Below are 18,436 nucleotides of genomic sequence, written 5' to 3'. Positions count from 1 at the left end.
TGAGTAGGCCAGCTTCTCTGCCTGTGTCTATATTTATAGTTGGATCAGCAGGAGATAAGGATTTGGGAATCGCATCTGCAGACCTGGTGGCACGACTGCCACCCCACCAGGCCCCTCCCAGAGCCAGGGCACTGTCCCTGAATTACCTCCGGGGTGCTCAGTGAGCTAGGAAGGGTAGAGGTCATAGAATCAAAGCACGGTGGAGTTGCAAGGGACACCGAAGGGTCATCCAGCCCAACCCCCTGGGGTTGAATGTTTGTGGACTTGGGAACCATGAACAGGAGCAAAAGGACAGCACAGGGTCCGAACGGTTCTTAGTTTCACAACCAGGCTGCCTCTTTGGATTCATTCCTCATGGCACAACAGCCATGACTCTGTGGCAGAACATGGGCTTTGTGTGCAGGTCACAGGTTCGATTCCCGCGTCTCCGGGCAGAGCTGGGAGAGTCGCTTGCCTGAACCGCCAGAGAGCTGCCGGCAGTCGGTGCGGACAAGGCCGAGCCAGGTGAATGGGATTGGTAGAAGGCAGCTTGCCACGTTCGTGTTGTGACCAGATTGAGCACGCAGAGTTTTACCAGAGCAGAAGTAGGCCTAGTCCGGACTCTCTGGCGGTCCTTGTCTTTCCACCTTCATACACTGCCTTGCAGGTTTCAAATTTGCAAGATGACACAAGGGAAGGCATTAGGATGGAGCATCACTCCATCAATCTCAGTGTGGCCTCACCTGGTTAAAAAGTAAAGGGACCCCTGACCATTAGGTCCAGTCGTGGCAGACTCTGGGGTCGTTGTGCTCATCTTGCTTTATTGGCCGAGGGAGCCAGCATACAGCTTCCGGGTCATGTGGCCAGCATGATGAAGCCGCTTCTGGCGAACCAGAGCAGCGCACGGAAATGCCGTTTACCTTACCTATTTATCTACTTGCACTCTAACGTGCTTTTGAACTGCTAGATGGGCAGGGACTGAGCAACGGGAGCTCACCCCGTTGCGGGGATTTGAACCGCCGACCTTCTGATCAGCAAGCTCTGGGCTCTGTGGTTTAACCCACAGCACCACCCGCATCCCTGGTTACCTCCCTACATAAGCACCAGCCCAGGGCCTGTCGAATTCCTCCTCCTCCATCTCCTTGTTGCCCTTCCTTAGGGAAAAAGGAATTCCAGAAAACACGATTATTCCTTTAACATTTTATCACTGCCACCTTCTCTGAGGCGTCAAAGTATCATGTGCTCTAGCACTTGGCTTGCATCCCATGGCTCATCAGGGTGTTTTTTTAAATATGAAAATGTGATCAGCTGTCAGCCCAGATTTAGACTGCACCCCTCTTACCAAACTCTCCACCTGGAGTGGCCTCTGCCAGGAGTACACAAGGTCAGCTGCCTGGCCCACTTTTAACCATCCACGGTTGGCCACCTTTGAGTGGATCAATTCTTGCATCAGGTGGGAAAGGAGTGCTCAGGCACCTCTGCCGAGCCAGCGGGGAGATGAGTGAGCAAAGGAGAGGGCCCCCAGCAGCCCATATTTTCAGGTGAGGAGGTGAAAGGCAGGAGGGCTGTCTAGACCAGTGTTTCCCAACCGGTGTTCCGCGGCACACGAGTGTGCCGTGAGACGTTGCCTCGTGTGCCGCGAGATGCCTGGAGGGAGGCGGGCGAGTCGGGCGGCGAGAGGCGGGGCGGCGAGGAGAGGCCGCACCTCCTGCTGTTGCCTGGCGCTCCTCCTCGCAGCCGGAAGCGCTGCCTGGGCGCCTCCGCGCGACTCTGCCTCGCTGGGTTTGGTCTCCCAGCAGAGACGGGTCACACGCGCCCCTCCCTCCCTCCCTCAGCCTGCGCGGAGGGAAAGCCAGAGAGAGGCATCGCTCCTGCGCGGCGGGAGAGGGAGCAGCCGGAGCGATGCCCCAAACGAACGCATGGGACCGGAGGGGAAATCCTCTCCGAGGCGGATTGAGCGCAGCTGAGAGAAGCCTTTCGAGGAGCTGCCGTGTCCCCTGGAAACCCCCTTCCCAGCTCTGCCTCAGCCGCCGCCGCCTCAGTTGCCGCCGTCCCTCAGTCCCTCGCTCTGCTGCCTCCTCCCACCCCCAAAGCTTGGAGGTTCCCCAGCAAGGGGGAGGGAAAAAACTTTCACTTTTGTGCGTCCCTCCCGGCGTGACGCTGCGCGCTGACGTCACGGGGCGGGGCTTTAATGGTGGTGTGCCGCGAAATTTTTTTTTAGTAAACAGGTGTGCCGTTGCCCAAAAACATTTGGGAAACACTGGTCTAGACAGAGAGGTCTAGACTCTCCGCAATCAGCCGTTTGGCTGCATCCCTCTTTCAACAGCTACTCCTCTTGCAAATCAGCCTTCATGTGCAAGGAGCGCAAAAGTCACACTTACTCTCAGCCCGAGTCGGGTCACCCTGAGTGACTGGCTAGCCCAATTACTTTGGAAATGGAGCTTGCCTTTTTAAAAGCTCGTCCCCCACCAAATCGCTGGGGAATCTGCATGTGAGCGATACCAATGCAGCATGCAGGAACCTCAGCCTTCCAATGAAACCTCCATTATTTGACATATTTTACAGTTGGGGAGTGCAGGGGTACTTCTATTGGTCATGGAGGTTGCCTCAAATGCCCAGAGTGGCTGGGGCAACCCAGTCAGAGGGGTGTGGTAGAAATAATAAAATTGCCATTACTGTATTATGGAAAAACACAGCACAGTCCTTTGACCCTCCCAAATTCTGAACAATGCATTTTTTTGCTGCTTGGGAAGCAGCCTTGCCGAATCGTAAATCATATTCAGCTAGAAATCAGAGCTGGGAAATTGCTTATGATATATATATTGCGCTTAATTCTCTACTCTGTCCCTGCAGAATATTCTGTCCAGGCAAAGAGCTTTTTAATAATCTGTCCTCTTTTTCAAGCTGCCTTTTAAGCCATCATTTTACAGATGAGCACCACTTCCAAGAGCGGAGGAAACCATAAAGTTACTGGACATGCCACGAAGCGTTAATTAAAACTTGTTATATAGTGGCCCTGATTGCTTTCAGGTGAAATGGCTGCATTTCACACGCAGGTGAGTCCCAGACCACCAGGGGACGGAGAATCTGTGCTTCGGATTGCAAAGGTATACTTGCCTTGCAATAAACAACCATTTTCATGTTCTGCCTTTTGAGTAATCCGAACTGTTTCACACTGCTCATCTCAGCAGCCCTTTCACGAGCTGCTTGTGAAGCAGGTTAGAATCAAGGCCGTGGCGCAAATAGACAACCAACACTGGCCTGGGTCTCACATCACTTTAAATCAGGGGTGGGGAACCTGTGACCCTGCAGATGTTGGGGAGCCAAAAACTGGCATCAGCTGCAGACAGCACGTCCAACGGCCTGGGGGCATGCATTTCCAGCAACAGCTGCAGGTCAGGGATGACGACACTATGTTGGCAATACCTGAATTAAACTTAAAGTTTAATGTCCAGTCATGGCCGACTCTGGGGTTGCGGTGCTCATCTCGCTTTGCTGGCTGAGGGAGCCGACGTGCAGCTTCCAGGTCATGTGGCCAGCATGACTAAGCCGCTTCTGGCGAACCAGAGCAGCGCACGGAAACGCCATTTACCTTCCCAACGGAGTGGTACCTATTATCTACTTGCACTTTTGATGTGCTTTCGAACTGCTAGGTTGGCAGGAGCAGGGACCGAGCAACGGGAGCTCACCCCGTCACGGGGATTCAAACCGCCGACCTTCTGATCGGCAAGTCCTAGGCTCTGTGGTTTAACCCACAGCACCACCCATGTCCCTTCATTAAACTTAGAATAAACTAAATGAATACACACTTTGCTGCTCAGCACACTGACAAGGAAACAAAGCATAGACTGGCTTCAGTGATACTTGCAAAGCAGCACACGTATTCTGTTTTCTCAAAACAAACCACAAGTTTCTTCTTGGCTCCATTGGTTTGGAGGAAACAATCCACCAGTGTTAGTTCGCATGTATCATGGAGTCAGCCTTTGGTTTGTCTCCTCTCTGGTGTGCTGCAGGAAGGAGCAGCAACGTATACACTCACTTTTAAACCATTTTATTTGGTTAAAGAGTGACATGCAAACAAGGCCACAGAAAGGAGCTCGTGGAGTTCCCATCACCTCTTTAGTTTTTGTTCTCACAACAAGCCTGCGAGGTAGGTTGGGACAGGATCAGCTTAAGGGCAAGCAGAGTTGTGTGGGTATGTGAGCCCAGGTCGCCTGGGACAAAGTTCATTTATCTGTCCACTGCACTAAGTCTGACTTCTTGGCAGAGATGCACACTGAATGGGGACTTTCTAGAGCCCAGCTCAGGCCATGGTCACTGGACTCCACCAATGCCAATTCACAGGACTTATCACACTCCTGGGACCACACCAAGCGAGCACCGAAAAGCCTCAGTCGCGGATCTCCAACAGCTCCCTCCTCTATAATAATAATTTGTTATTTATACCCTGCCCATCTGGCTGGGTTTCCACAGCCACTCTGGGCGGCTTCCAACACAATATTAAAATACAATAACCTATTAAACATTAAAAGCTTCCCTAAACAGGGCTGCCTTCAGATGTCTTCTAAAAGTCTGGTAGTTGTTTTTCTCTTTGACAGCTGGTGGGAGGCCGTTCCACAGGGCAGGCGCCACTACCGAAAAGGCCCTCTGCCTGGTTCCCTGTAACTTGGCTTCTCGCAGTGAGGGAACCACCAGAAGGCCCTCGGCGCTGGACCTCAGTGTCCGGGTAGAACAATGGGGGTGGAGACGCTCCTTCAGGTATACTGGGCCGAGGCCATTTAGGACTTTAAAGGTCAGCACCAACACTTTGAATTGTGCTCGGAAACGTACTGGGAGCCAATGTAGGTCTTTCAAGACCGGTGTTATGTGGTCTATTAGATCGAAAGGGGGCGGGGAGAGGAAAAGGAAGACAAGCAGGAAGAGTGGCTGATGTTGTTGTTTTTTGTTTTAATAGGAACCAGATATTCCCAACTTTGCAGTGGAGGGAGGCAGCTTTTGCCTTGCAGATTCTTCTTCTTCTTCTGTAAAAGATCCTCTCATTCCCATTAACTTATAAACATGATTTACACTCAGTCTCTGGCGGCAGGAGGGGAGGAGGGCATGCAGAGATTTCCCCCGCCACCTCCGCAGAGGGCAGCAGCGGAGGCACGTGGGGCAGGCGTCTTTCTTTCTCTCTCTCTCTTGCTATGGTCCCGTGGAGCTTCTCCGCGCAGAGGAGGCGAGGTTTGGGATGGTGAGGGGCGAGCGGCGCCGTGACATCCAGCAGACGCAGAAGCCACCAGAGGGCATTCTTCTTGCAAAACCCTTGATGGCAGGTGGAGGGAGAGGTGGAGGTGTAGGGAGGGAGGGGAGACTGAATGAAAAGCAGAAGGCAGCAGAACAAAAATGAAATCCTGGACCTTTAGGAGACTCGATTTGGGGGGGTTGGAATAATGTTAATAATAAAAAAGGGGGACAGCTTGTGAGTTCCCAAACATTCCCCAGACGCACTGCAGAAAAGTTTGAGGGAGTCCTGGCGGTGGGTTTTTAAAAGCCCTGAAGGCTAAAGACTAGGATACACTGACATTTTTTGTATATAAAAAAATCTTCAAGTCCTGCCTCTGCCCTTCCAGGCTTTGGGGGGGGGGGGGGTCAGGAAGAATTCTCGGAATAGAAAGGAAAAACAGGGAACTGCGCCCTCCCCCCCATGCCAAGACCAAACCGTTGTGCCCCCCTCTTGCCGCGCCAGCAGCCGCAGATCCCCTTAGAAAGAAGAAGAGGCCTTTCCCCCCCATCCCCGAAGCAGCACCCCCCTCTAGTGGCAGCAGGCAGGCAGAGCAGCGATTGCAGCTGCTTATGTCACGGGCGCCTTTGGCTCTTGCAAAAAAACCGTACCTTGGGGGCAGAAGCCCAGAGGGGGAGCAGGGAAGAAGGCCCCCAAGCCCCACGCAGACCCCTGCCCCCAAGTTCCCTGAGAACCAGCTAGCTGCACCCTGATGCGTCCTGCTCCATCCCCTCGCGCCCATGCTCCCCGGGCCCCCCACGCCCACCCCATGGAGGCGACCCCTAGCCGAAGGAGGATGCAGGTGGCGGGGCAAAGTGGGTGCGAGCTGCACTGAATCGGTGGGGGTTGGAGGAGGAGGAGGAGGAGGAGGAGGAGGAGGAGGAGGAAGGGCTGGCGGGCTTAGCCAATGGTCAGGCCAAAACCACACTGGAATTTGTTCTTGCGGTGGTTGAGGAAGGCGCCCATCGCCAACGTGAGGGGCAGGGGGAGGAGCTTCTTCTCCAGGGCTGCTCCTACGATCCAGTTGCTGTCGACGGAGCCTGAAGGGAGAAGGAGGAAAGCCGCGGTCAGAAGCGGTGGAGGCTGGCAGGCGGAACGAGGCGGGCCTAAACTGTATTTTGTCTGCGTGGAATCGTGTGTCCCTCTCTCTCTGGTGTCATGTTCATACATTTACAGTGGTGCCTCGCAAGACGAAATTAATTCGTTCCACGAGTTTTTCCGTCTTGCGAATTTTCCGTCTTGCCAAGCACCACTGTACAGCAACGTGAGTTGCTATGAGTTAGCACCGCAAACTTGCAAGACGTTTCCGTCTTGCGAAGCAAGCCCATAGGGAAATTCGTCTTGCGAAGCAACTCAAAAAACCAAAAACCCTTTCGTCAAGCGAGTTTTTCGTCTTGCGAGGCATTCGTCTTGTGAGGTACCACTGTATTGGCATTCAGAGGCTGCCTGGGGTCCTTTCTGCCCAGAGCCGTGCCATAATAATAATAATAATAATATATTTATTTATACCCCACCCATCTGGCTAGGTTTCCCCAGCCACTCTGGGAGGATCCCAACAGAATATGATAAAACCTCAAATATTAAAAACCTCCCTAAACAGGGCTGCCTTCAGAAGTCTTCTAAAAGTCGTATAATTGTTTATCTCCTTGACATCCGATGGGAGGGCGTTCCACACGGCGGGTGCCAGCTAGCCAGGAATCAGCATATTCAAAAGTGAAGCAAAAAGGGAAACTCTCCAGAGGCAGGTCTCCCCACCATGCCTCGTTATCCATGGGTAGAAACATGCGGTCTAAACCGGGATGGAGACGGATGCCGTACCTCTGAAAAGTAGGTTGGCTTTGGGGAGGTCCAGCTGGTAGCCAAACGTCACGCTCGTGTCCTGCATGCGGGTGCTGGCTTCAAACTCCACCCCCACTTGCAACTGGAAGGACACAGAAAGGGAGGAGGATGAGGAGGTGGTCCAGGGAAGGAAGACTTCGCGGCAAGAGGCATTTCCTTGCTTTATTCTTGGCCCCACAAACCATCTCCAAGCGGCCACTAACCTGATCGCTGGCTTTGTGGTAATACGTGGCGTGTGCTCCAGCCTGCCCTAGCGTCAGAGTCCCAATCCAGTTAGGTGCTGAGGGGGGGAAAGAGAGAAAGAATCGCTGAGAACCCAGGAACCCAGCTTCTCCTTCGGAAAATATTAGGCCTGTTCCTCCATGGATCTGTCACTGGTCCTTAGCAGCTGGAAAAACAGGAGCGGCAGGCCTGTGATCTCATAGGTCATGGGTCAGCAAACTAAGGCCCGCGGGCCGGATCAGGCCCAATTGCCTTCTGGATCTGGCCCACGGACAGTCCGGGAATCCCTGTGTGGATTGCCAGCGCGCGCTCTCTTTGCCTCTCCCTCAAACGATGATGGCGGCACCTCGTCCCTCCCTCCTCCTGCTTTCTCCCCGCCCTGCCTAGAGGAGGAAGGAGGCTGGGCTGTGTTGGTGCCAGCAGCAGCAGCGCTTGAGCAGCCACCGTTTTAAGCAACCCCTCTCCAGAGCCATTTCGTGTGCCGCTCATCATCCCACTGCCATCAGCCTCTGCTGCTCGCAAGGCGCAGGTAAGTAGCCACCGGGGCTCATGGTGCTTTTGTATCATTTCCCCCCCCCCCAAATATAGTCCGGCCCCCCACAAGGTCTGAGGGTCAGTGGATCGGCCCCCTGCTGAAAACGTTTGCTGACCCCTGTTGTAGGTGCTGCTGGGACTCCAACACTAATCAGCCCCCAGCAGCACGGCCAACAGTCAGGAACGGGGATCGGAATTGCTAGCAACACCCGGACGGCCAGAGGTTCCCCACCTCCAAGCTACAGGGAGCCACCATAGAATTGCAGAGTTGGAAGGGACCCCGTGGATCTTCTAGTCCACTGTTTCCCAAACTTGGGTCTCCGGCTGTTTTCGGACTACAACTCCCATCATCCCTAGGTAGCAGGACCAGTCGTCAGGGATGATGGGAATTGTAGTCTGAAAACAGCTGGTGACCCAAGTCTGGGAAACACCAATCTAGTTTAACCCCCCTGCAACGCAGGAATACGCAGCTGTCCCACGCGGGGATCGAACCTGCAAACCTTGGCATTATCAGCACCACACTCTAACCAGAAAATAATGAGCCCTCTTGCCTTTGCACCCTGCTTATGGGCTTCCTGGCAGCGTTTGGTTTGCCACTGTTGGAAATAGGATTCTAGACTTGGTGGGCAAGCAGAGGTCATCTGTCCTGACCCCGCCCTGACCCACAGCAAGATTAAAGACTTTGAGCATTAGGGGCCCAACAAGGCAGAAAGGGGGCATTTCAAATACATGATGCAGCATGTTATGTTTTTTAAGCAACTGCATCAAGGCCACAGAGAGCACCATTTTCCTGCATTTGACCTCTCGGCATCATTCATGTAATAAGTCCAAGGAAAAGTGTGGTGGACGTGGTCTGATTTTTATTTTCCAGTGTCCAGAATGTCAAAGGCCGAAGTCCTATGAGCTCTCCGGGTATAGGGCGGTATATAAATTCAATAAATGAGTAAAATACTTTTTTTAAAAGCTCCACAAAAATCAAACGTGGCTTATCTCTTTAAGTAAACCTGCAAAGGCTTAGGTCTTCAAGCTAGCACTGGTCACCCCACCCCCAATCGCATGTTGAGAATCAGGAACGTTATCTTTTTTCTTTAAAGGAGTTGAAAATTGCAGCCTAATCCTTCCTGCCTCTGTTTTTGAGAGACAACCCTAATCCTCTGTGTGTACACTGGTGCCAAGGAGAGCCAAGCAGTGAGATACGCAGAACACAGTTCAAATCGGCCCTAAATTCTGTATACCATTCCGCATCCGTGCTGCTTTTACGTATGAAACTGTTTTTACAGTGAAACTGCTTTGAGATGCTTTGCGGGAACTGTTTCGCGGGTGGATCTGGCAGGCTGTGTCAGTACCTGTATACTTCCCAGCAAGCGACATGACGGTTCCCTCCTCTCCCGGGCGGCGATGGTATACCAGCTCCCCACCCAGCGCCAGGCAAGGTGTGATGCTCTGTAGGTAATGCGCTACCAGGATCCCTGTGGGGCGGAGAGGAGAGGGGATTGGTCAGGACCTGACAGGTAGAAATACAGCCATGTGGATCACGCCCTCAGGACAGAGGGACCCACGCCAAAGGCCAGTCTAATGAGGAGAGGAGAATGGGAGCTTTCTCACCTGAACCCACTAAGATATCGGGGTTCCCTAGCGTGACGGCTGCAGTGAAGTCTGCGCCCCGGTATTCCCCATCCACCTGCCAGTTCACGAATTTTGATTGCTGCGTCTGGATGGCCAGGGGGAGGAGAAACATTTGTTTTATTTGGCACAAGGAATTTGACACGCAAGGGCCACACTGAACCACCATGTGATGGGAGACACATGGGGCAAGAAGTCAGTTGCTGGTAGCCACTGTCAAGGCATTAAGAGATCTCAAGTACACGGCCTGGCCTTGCATGCAGATACACCTTCTCCGAGGAGACGCCGAGAGGCTGAATCGCTAACAAGTCAAAAAAACAGGGAAACCCAGGGCCGATCCCTTTCCCCACCCTCGCAAATCCCCAAATCAAAGAGGGAACATGGAGAGAGCAGACTAAGAGGGGGAGACGCTGCAATTAAAATATAAAAATAAAGTAAGAAAGTCTCCTCAACCAATCCTAAGCAATGGACAGGGATTATTAGTCCATTAGTCAGTTGGTAGTCGTAAATTAAATGGGAATCTAGTTTTGCAGTGCAGGGCACCTCCCGGTCACCTGAAGGCAATTCTGCTCGCCGTAGGTGATCAGGAAAAGAGGGATATTTACAAGCCTCAATCACAGGCCAGCAACATACCCTGTGGCCCAAACGGCCCAGGGCATACTGCAAGGCCTGGATCGGCAAGAAGATGGCAGCAGCAGGAGGACCTGTGGGAAGGGAGAAGAGGAGGAGGAGCTCAGCCAACAACTCAGTACCTGGAAGGCCACCTTGGAGCGAACTTTGTTTGTGAGCTGGTGAATGATCTGTGCATTGAGGCTGCCGCTGTTGTCCATGTCCCCCACCAGAACGGGGAAGGCCTGAGGCAGAGAGAGGAACAAAGGCACGTTCAAAGGCTAACCAATGAGTAACTTGTTTAGGTAGAGCACTTATGCCAAAACATTCGGGAACTAAGCTGTTCAAATTCTGTTCCAAGGTACAGTCTAAAGGGAGGCTATCATAATTACATGAAATACAACTCTGAGAACAAAGTAAAGTAGAAAGAATAAGAACAACAGGCACAAATTGTAGGGGGGTTGGACTAGATGACCAATAAGGTCCCTCCAACAATTCTATGATTCTATTATCAAGAACCCTCAAATTGCCAATCAATGAGTACCCAGATACAACTATTTTAACTTGAGTTATACATTTTGTTTGATTTCATTTTGTTTCAACTTTATTTTATTAAAATATTTATAACCCGTTCTCTAACCTTGAGTAACAAAGGTTATGGCCAGAAGGATCTCAGATTCGTGTTTCTATGTCGTGTAAAAGTTGTTCGTGCTTTTGCACGCCATCCCAAAACCTTTTGCTGCGGGTGATTAAATGGTCTTTTAAATAAATAAAATGGGAGAAAGTGATCCTGACTGAGACAGATGAGAGGCAGTCAGGATGACCCAAATATTCAGATGCCCAAGATCCGCAGAAACAGCACCTATTGTTTCTCCCCACCACAATGCTTGCAAACTTACCTCTGTGGGGCTCAGCTGCTTTGTCCCTACATACGTCACCCCAAAGTGGTAATTGGAGTCGCCAACCGTACTGAGAGCCACCGTGTGATTGACCTGAAGAAGGTAACAAATGTGTGAAACAGCAACGTGAAACTAAGATGTAGGAACACAGCAAGCCATCTAGCCCAACATTGACTACACTGACTGGTAGCAGCTCTCAAGTATTTCAGACAGGGGTCTCTCCCTAGTCCTATCTGTGGGTGCCAATAAATGAACCTGTGTCCTTCTGCATCCAAAGCAGATACTCTAGCACTGAGCCCTCGGCAACCGCTGGCCAGATCGCCTGTGGTGAGCAGTGACTGCTTCCAGGTGACCACACTTCGAAGCCATTGTCAGTTCAGAGTGTTCTCTCTCTCTCTCTCTCATATATTTTAGGCTGATGCATCACGAATACCAAGAACAGATAGGACTGGATAGGCAGTTAAATCAACATTTGCACAGGTTAATGCAAAATATTGCTTGCAAAAATTACTAAGGGCTAAAAACAGGCTGGTGTGCTGCAAAGCATGGTTTACTGTTAAGGTAACGGTAAAGGGACCCCTGACCATTAGGTCTAGTCGTGACTGACTCTGGGGTTGCGGCGCTCATCTTGCTTTATTGGCCGAGGGAGCCGGTGTACAGTTTCCGGGTCATGTGGCCAGCATGACTAAGCTGCTTCTGGCAAACCAGAGCAGCGCACAGAAACACCGTTTACCTTCCCTCCAGAGCGGTACCTATTTATCTACTTGCACTTTGACGTGCTTTCGAACTGCTAGGTTGGCAGGAGCAGGGACCGAGCAATGGGAGCTCACCCCGTCGCAGGGGTTTGAACCGCCGACAATCTGATCGGCAAGTCCTAGGCTCTGTGCTTTAACCCACAGCGCCACCCAGTTTTTATCCAACTCATTCGCTGAGTAAGCCCACTGAAATCAATACTTAGTTAGATGCAACCCAAAATCTCTAGAGTGACTCTCTCAAACTGCCTGCAAATTCAAAGGAGTCACTCTTACCTGGAAGTGGTTGCTGAGACCTTTGTTCACAGTCAATTTCACGCCCTCCATCTGGATGGGGAATAATTCTGAAACGGTGAGAAAATAGGGTGTCAGATCATCAACTGGTCACATTTTGTCCTTTCAAGCTTCCCTTGCTCAAAACAAGAGCTATTAGGGCCTCTCCCAGAGATGCCCAGTGTCTGATTACAGGAAATGTGTTCAAATTCCCACTTGGCCGCACTCTGGGCCTAGCCTACCTCTCAATGCAAGGCTAATGAGAGAGAACCCAGCACCTGCAACCCTGAGCTGCTTGAATGAAAGGCAGGACATGCTACAGGCAATCGGGGGAGAGTGTGGAAGTGTTTTCTATACTGGGTGTTGGCACGAACAAGCAGGTAAAAACGAAAAGGGGTAGGCAGGCAGAGACATGAGATCCAACCTTCAGGCCTCTGGCAGGAAACCTAAGAAAGCCAACAGCTTTTGGAAAACAGAAGGTCTGATCTGCACCAGCTGAAGTCTGGTCTAGTGTACAGAATGAATTGGTAGAATATGCTGCGCCACTTCAGGCTGTGTCTCTCTGCGGAAACTGCTATTTTTGAATGCTTTCCTTGCATTAAGGGGGAGAACCCTCCTGCAAATTGAATAACGAAATTGGGGTAGCCAGTGTGATGACCTCCGGGTGTTATTGGACTGCAACTGCCATCATCCCTGACAACTGGCTATACTGGCTGGGCCTGATGGGAGTTGGAGGATATTACGTTGGCTGTCCCTGAACTAAATTATCATGGCAGGGAGAAAGGTTCCAAGCTAGCCCCACTGCCGGAATGTGCTCGTTTCTCGCTTGCAAGTTTTCCATGCAGGGGTACACACGCACACAAAGTGATTCCCACCCACCCTCTAGCCCAGTCTGTGTTGATCTAACCACCTCGTTCCACAGCATGGGTGAGACCAGGCCTTAGACTGTTTAAATGAAGAGTTGGCACTCGGCATGGAAGGAAGGGAGACCATCAACATTCATGCTACATAAATGAATGAAACTAGTCCTGATACATTGTGCCTACTGTTAGCCTTTTTCACAAGAAGTCAAAAGGAAACGGTCTCCCTAACTCTGGGCTAGAATCGTTTTTTTAAAAGCGCAGGCGAAGATGGGAAGCAGATTCGGGAAAGTGACAGCCCCTCCGAAACCTTCTGCCTAAGGAATGGAATTTCATGGCCAAGCTATCCTTGGCCGTATCACAAGTAATATACATCCTGTGCTAGGGAAGGGGAACCAAAGGCGCAGGGGCAAAATGCAGCCTCTCTCTGGCCCCTGGAACAGCGATGCCCTCTCAAAATGTGTCTGCAAGGTTTTTGGAATAATTATATGATAGCTATTTATATAAGTACTCTGCACAGCCGGAGGACATGACAGATTACAGGTGGTAGCCATTTAGGCGTGTCCAATTGACGTGCAACTGCTGACATGCCGGTCTTTTTGATCTGGAAGAGGGCAGAACGGGGGTGGGATGGGGGGCAGGGCATGCTTATGCACGCTCCGTTGATGCACACGGGGGCCGGGAAATAAACCCTTGCATGAAACGGTCACTGCCTGTACAGAGCCACGCTCCAGAGTCTGGTGTGACACCATAGCATATAGCAGCCTTGCTGAAGCCAAGCCTAGGCCTGGTCAGTGGCTGGATGGGAGATCAGATGGGAAAGGCACAGAAAGCCTCTACAATGCTCCATCGTGAAAGAAAGGCAAGAAATGAATGCAGGAGGTCTAATAAACAGAATTAAGCATTTACCACAAAATCAAGGATTGTTAAAAAGTGCAAGAGAATGGCATGCCATCATTACCTTCACACTTATACGTATGTCACTTTAAGCTGCTCAAGCGTAGAGGGTTTCTCTCCCCATACCATTATATCCTCACAAAGACCCTACACGGTAGATTAGGACAGCACTGTAACTAGCCCAAGATCACCCAGCAAGCCTCACAGCTGAGTGGGGATTTGAACCCTGGTCTCCCAGGTCTCAGTCCCACACACTAAACACTCCACTGCACAGATGTACAACTGAAAGCCAGCAAGGAATTTTCAGTTCTTCTTAGAAGTTTACAAGTAATACCAGCGCTGCTACCCCAATATTGCACATCAAAATGAGGCACGCATTGCTAAGGTCACATGGTAAGTTCATGGCCAGGGGTCAGCAAACCTTTTCAGCAGGGGGCCGGTCCACTGTCCCTTAGACCTTGTGGGGGGCCGGACTATATTTGGGGCGGGGGATTAATGAATTCCTATGCCCCACAAATAACCCAGAGATGCATTTTAAATAAAAGAACACATTCTACTCATGTAAAAACATGCTGTTTCCTGGACCATCCACGGGCTGGATTTAGAAGGCGATTGGGCCAGATCCGGCCCCCTGGCCTTAGTCTGCCTACCCATGTTCATGGCCAAGGGGAGATTTGAACTGGCATCTGCCATGGCAGCTCCCTCTTAGCCACTGAGAAGAGATAACAGATCAGGGTCTCTGCCCGCCTTCTGGCTAACCAAGTCTTTAGCACACATCGCTGCTAGGTTATCGTGAAAACGTAGCAATGCAGCTTTTGCTTCCAGAAAAGAAACTGGGGTTCTCACTGATTTCATGGGAGCACTCTCAGAGCATGTCTTACTTCCATGCTCCCGGGATCCAATCCGAAGGCGCGTAACAGATCTGGGTCTGCTCAGTGCCTGGATGAAACACCACCCGGGAAACCCCAAAGATGCAGCTTTCAGTTTATATAATGGAACATGCAATATGCATGAAATAAATAAAATCCAAGAGAGGATCCCAGAGTCTGTGCACAGACCAGAAACACCAGAGACATGCTCTAAACAGGCAACTTGAATGGCAAAATATGAACTCAGTAAGCTGGAAATCCGACAACACGGAGAAACATGAGCTTTTGTTTTAGGAGCACAAGAGTCCCGTGAGGTAGGTGCTGCCTTCCTTTGCCATGTGCTGGAGGAGCATTTTACCTTTGCATTTGCGGTGACACTCCTCGAAGGTGCCTGGGTTGGGAAGCTGGTCACACTTGTCTTCTGTGGCACGATCTGCTGCTGGGGGAACCAGCCCGCTGACAGGGGGCATGGAGAATCCCGGTGGAACCGATACGAGGCCAGACCCCGGCCCTGGCACGGCAGCAGGGGGCGCTGGGGAGCTGGCAGCCAGGACATTACCCATGGCGAGGAGCTAGGGAGAAGGAAAGAACTGCTCAAGCGGAAGGTTTTGTTCAGGGCCTTCAGAAATGGCCATTCTTCAATGTGACAGCCTATGCTTTGCAATGAGCAAAGGTTGGAATATGGCCACCAATTCCTAGTATCACGTTCAAAGAAGCAGACCGACGGCCTGGGTCAATCTGCTTCCACGGGTTGCTGACCAGTGGCAGGACTCATCGACAGAGCAGTATCCTGGCTTAATATAGGACAGAGTTGTAGCTCAGTGGTAAGCTACATGCTCCGCATCAAAGAGTCCCCAGCATCTCTAGGAAGCAGCGGGGGAAACTCCTGCCTGAAACCCTGGCAGATCTGATGTGCGTGTAGCTGTAGACCACTCTAAAAGACACACCAACACCACACTCAGAACAAGTCTAGAAACAATCTTCTCCATGCTTCCCCACTTCAGGCTATGGGGCTACAGGCTATGGGGCTGTAGTACAAAATCTGGGGACCCACAGTTGGGGGAAGGGAGGTTGAGGAGTGAGTGGAAAAAGATCAGCAGCACAACCCAGTATAAAGCTCTTATAATAGTGGCATAAAAGCCTGAGAGTATTTAGCTCAATACAGTGGTACCTCGGGTTAAGTACTTAATTCGTTCCGGAGACCTGTACTTAACCTGAAACTGTTCTTAACCTGAAACACCACTTTAGTTAATGGGGCGTCCTGCTGCCGCTGGAGCACGATTTCTGTTCTCATCCTGAAGCAAAGTTCTTAACCTGAAGCACTATTTCTGGGTTAGCGGAGTCTGTAACCTGAAGCGTCTGTAACCTGAGGTACCACTGTACTGTGTACATTGACTCACAAAAGCTCTCCAGGGTTTCAGGCAGGGGGCATTGACAGCCCTACTAGGAGATGCAGAGGACCAAAACTTGGACCTATGCCTACCATTGAGCCCCCTTCTCCTAAAAAGGGAGCACTTCTGAAGTAGCAGAGTATACATGCCAAGAACCACCTGGCCTGAAATGCTTATACAGTACAGTAAGAGCAAAAGAAGGGGAAGCTTGCGATACTCAAGACTGCCGTCCTGTGCAAGTGTTTGAGCTGACATTCCCAGTACTTGCAGTTAGGCTGCAGTCATAGGAAGGTGCCTTATACCAAGTGTGACCATGGGGATCCACCCAGTTCAGTCCAGTTCATACTGGCTGACAGTGGCTCTCCAGGGTTTCAGAAGTGCGTGTGTTTTTCCCCAGCCGTACCTGCAGTTGCCAGGAGACTGAACCTGTCCCCTTCCACATCCAAAGGAGATACTCTAACCACTGGGTAATCGCTCACCGGTCACCTGTGGTGAGGACTTCCAGGCAAGCATGCAATGAAACATTTGTAAATTCAGAGTCCTCCCCTCTATCATATTCCAGGTTGATGCACCACAAAGCTGGCAACAGCCCTCCAAGTTTTCAGCCAGGACGTGCGGGAAAATCTCCCAGTCCTACCTAGAGTTTCTGGGAGACTGAACCTGTGCCCTTCGCCATCCAAAGCAGATGCTGTATTACTGAGTTAGTGCTCGCCAGATCACCATTGGTGCTCGGGGGGCACTTCCAGGTGGCCCTGCGATGAGGCTTTGGCCAATTCAGAATTCTCCCCAGCATCTCCAGGAAGTGGCGAGGGAAACTCCTGCCTGAAACCCTGGCAGATCTGATGTGCTTGGTAGCTGTAAGGTAAAGGGACCCCTGACCATTAGGTCCAGTCGTGACCGACTCTGGGGTTGCGGCGCTCATCTCGCTTTACTGGCCGAGGGAGCCGGCGTACAGCTTCCGGGTCATGTGGCCAGCATGACTAAGCCGCTTCTGGCGAACCAGAGCAGCGCATGGAAACGCGATTTACCTTCCCACCGGAGTGGTACCTATTTATCTACTTGCACTTTGATGTGCTTTCGAACTGCTAGGTTGGCAGGAGCTGGGACCGAGCAATGGGCGCTCACCCGGTGGCAGGGATTCGAACCGCCGACCTTCTGATCGGCAAGCCCTGCGTGTAGCTGTAGACCACTCTAAAAGACACACCAACATCACACTCAGAACAAGTCTAGAAACAACCTTCTCCATGATCCCCCACTTCAGGCTATGGGGCTACAGCCTGATGCACCACCAGGGGCTCTCCGGAGTTTGAGGCAGGAGCTTTATACCTGGGGGGAGCGGGGGCGATGCTGCAACTTGAACCTGGGACCTCCTGAGGGGAAGCCACATGCTCTGCCGACGAGCTGCGGCCATTCCCTTGAAAGCGGGAACCGGTGGCTTGGGCCGAGGGAGATCCTCTCGCAGCAGGAGGGATTCCCACCCCCTGGGCCCACCCCCTCCCCCACCAGCACCCCTGGGCCCTCCCCTCCCCCACCCTTGGGCCCACCCTCTCCCAGAGCTCCTCCCTCCCACTCCCCTCACTGCAGAGTCCATTTTGGTTCCCCCTCCTTCCCCCCTCGCGTGCCTCCCTCCCTGCTTAGCTGCCCTCCCTGCCCTGCTTCTCCGCCCCGCGCGGCCTCCCCTCCCCTCCCCTCCCCTCCCGCCCCGCCGGAGCCCCGCCGCCCTCCAGCCCCGGACTCTCCTGCCCCGCTCCCAACTCACGCGGTGGCGGCGGCGGCAGGAAGAGCAGCAGCAGCAGCAGCAGCAGAGAGAGCCGGAGCCGGGGGACACCCGAACCCGCCTGCCCACAAGCCCCGCCCTCCCGCCGTCGCCATTGGCCAGCGCCGCCCGTGCTCGCCCTCCGCCGCGGCACGACTGGCTGCTGCGCACACAAGCCTCGCCCCCCTCAGGCAACCCCCCCCCCCTCGTGGCTCGCAGGCATGGCCGTGTCCCGCCGCTTCCGCTCCAAGCAAGGGCTCCCTATTGGTTGGGCTCGCCGTGCCGTCCGCCCCGATTGGGCCGGTTATGGGAATGAATCCGGGCTCCTCTCGGCCATTGGTCTCTGATTCCGCGGGGCCGCCGCGTCCCCATTGGTTGTTTTTCGAACGGCGCTGGGGATAGGGTTCCCTGCCGCCTTGTCACTGGCTGCTTTTCATAATAGAGAGGCGGAGCGACCCCCGCTAAGCCAGCAAGGTCAGCTGCGGAGAACAGGAGCAAGGTCAGGTGGCCACCGAGCTTAAAGGGCAAGAGTGGCCCGCCAAAAAACCATAGAGTTCGATAGGTGGGAGGAAGTAAAGGGAAAAACCCCACGGGCGGCGCCATCTTTGTGAGCGCCGTTGGTTTCCGCGCGCCGAAGGTTTCCATAGTTACCCACATGGGAGGCTTGTAG

General features: G+C 52.4%; 1 protein-coding gene across 1 annotated transcript; it reads right to left on the bottom strand.

Moving 5' to 3' along the window:
* Positions 1 to 6,084: 6,084 nt before the first annotated feature.
* Positions 6,085 to 16,467, bottom strand: TOMM40 (translocase of outer mitochondrial membrane 40). The gene is made up of 10 exons (XM_077932242.1): positions 16,414 to 16,467; positions 14,978 to 15,191; positions 11,997 to 12,064; positions 10,969 to 11,061; positions 10,213 to 10,314; positions 9,443 to 9,548; positions 9,184 to 9,306; positions 7,285 to 7,361; positions 7,061 to 7,163; positions 6,085 to 6,282 (listed from the first exon to the last, which is right to left on the bottom strand). Exons 1-10 carry the CDS (start codon positions 16,450 to 16,452, stop codon positions 6,143 to 6,145), a joined length of 1,065 nt encoding a protein of 354 aa, XP_077788368.1. The 5' UTR covers positions 16,453 to 16,467; the 3' UTR covers positions 6,085 to 6,142.
* Between the last annotated feature and the right edge of the window lie 1,969 nt (positions 16,468 to 18,436).

The sequence above is a fragment of the Podarcis muralis genome, chromosome 7 (genome assembly GCF_964188315.1).
Source record: "Podarcis muralis chromosome 7, rPodMur119.hap1.1, whole genome shotgun sequence".
NCBI classification, from domain to species: Eukaryota; Metazoa; Chordata; class Lepidosauria; order Squamata; family Lacertidae; genus Podarcis; species Podarcis muralis.
This window is presented reverse-complemented; position numbering and strand designations above follow the sequence as displayed.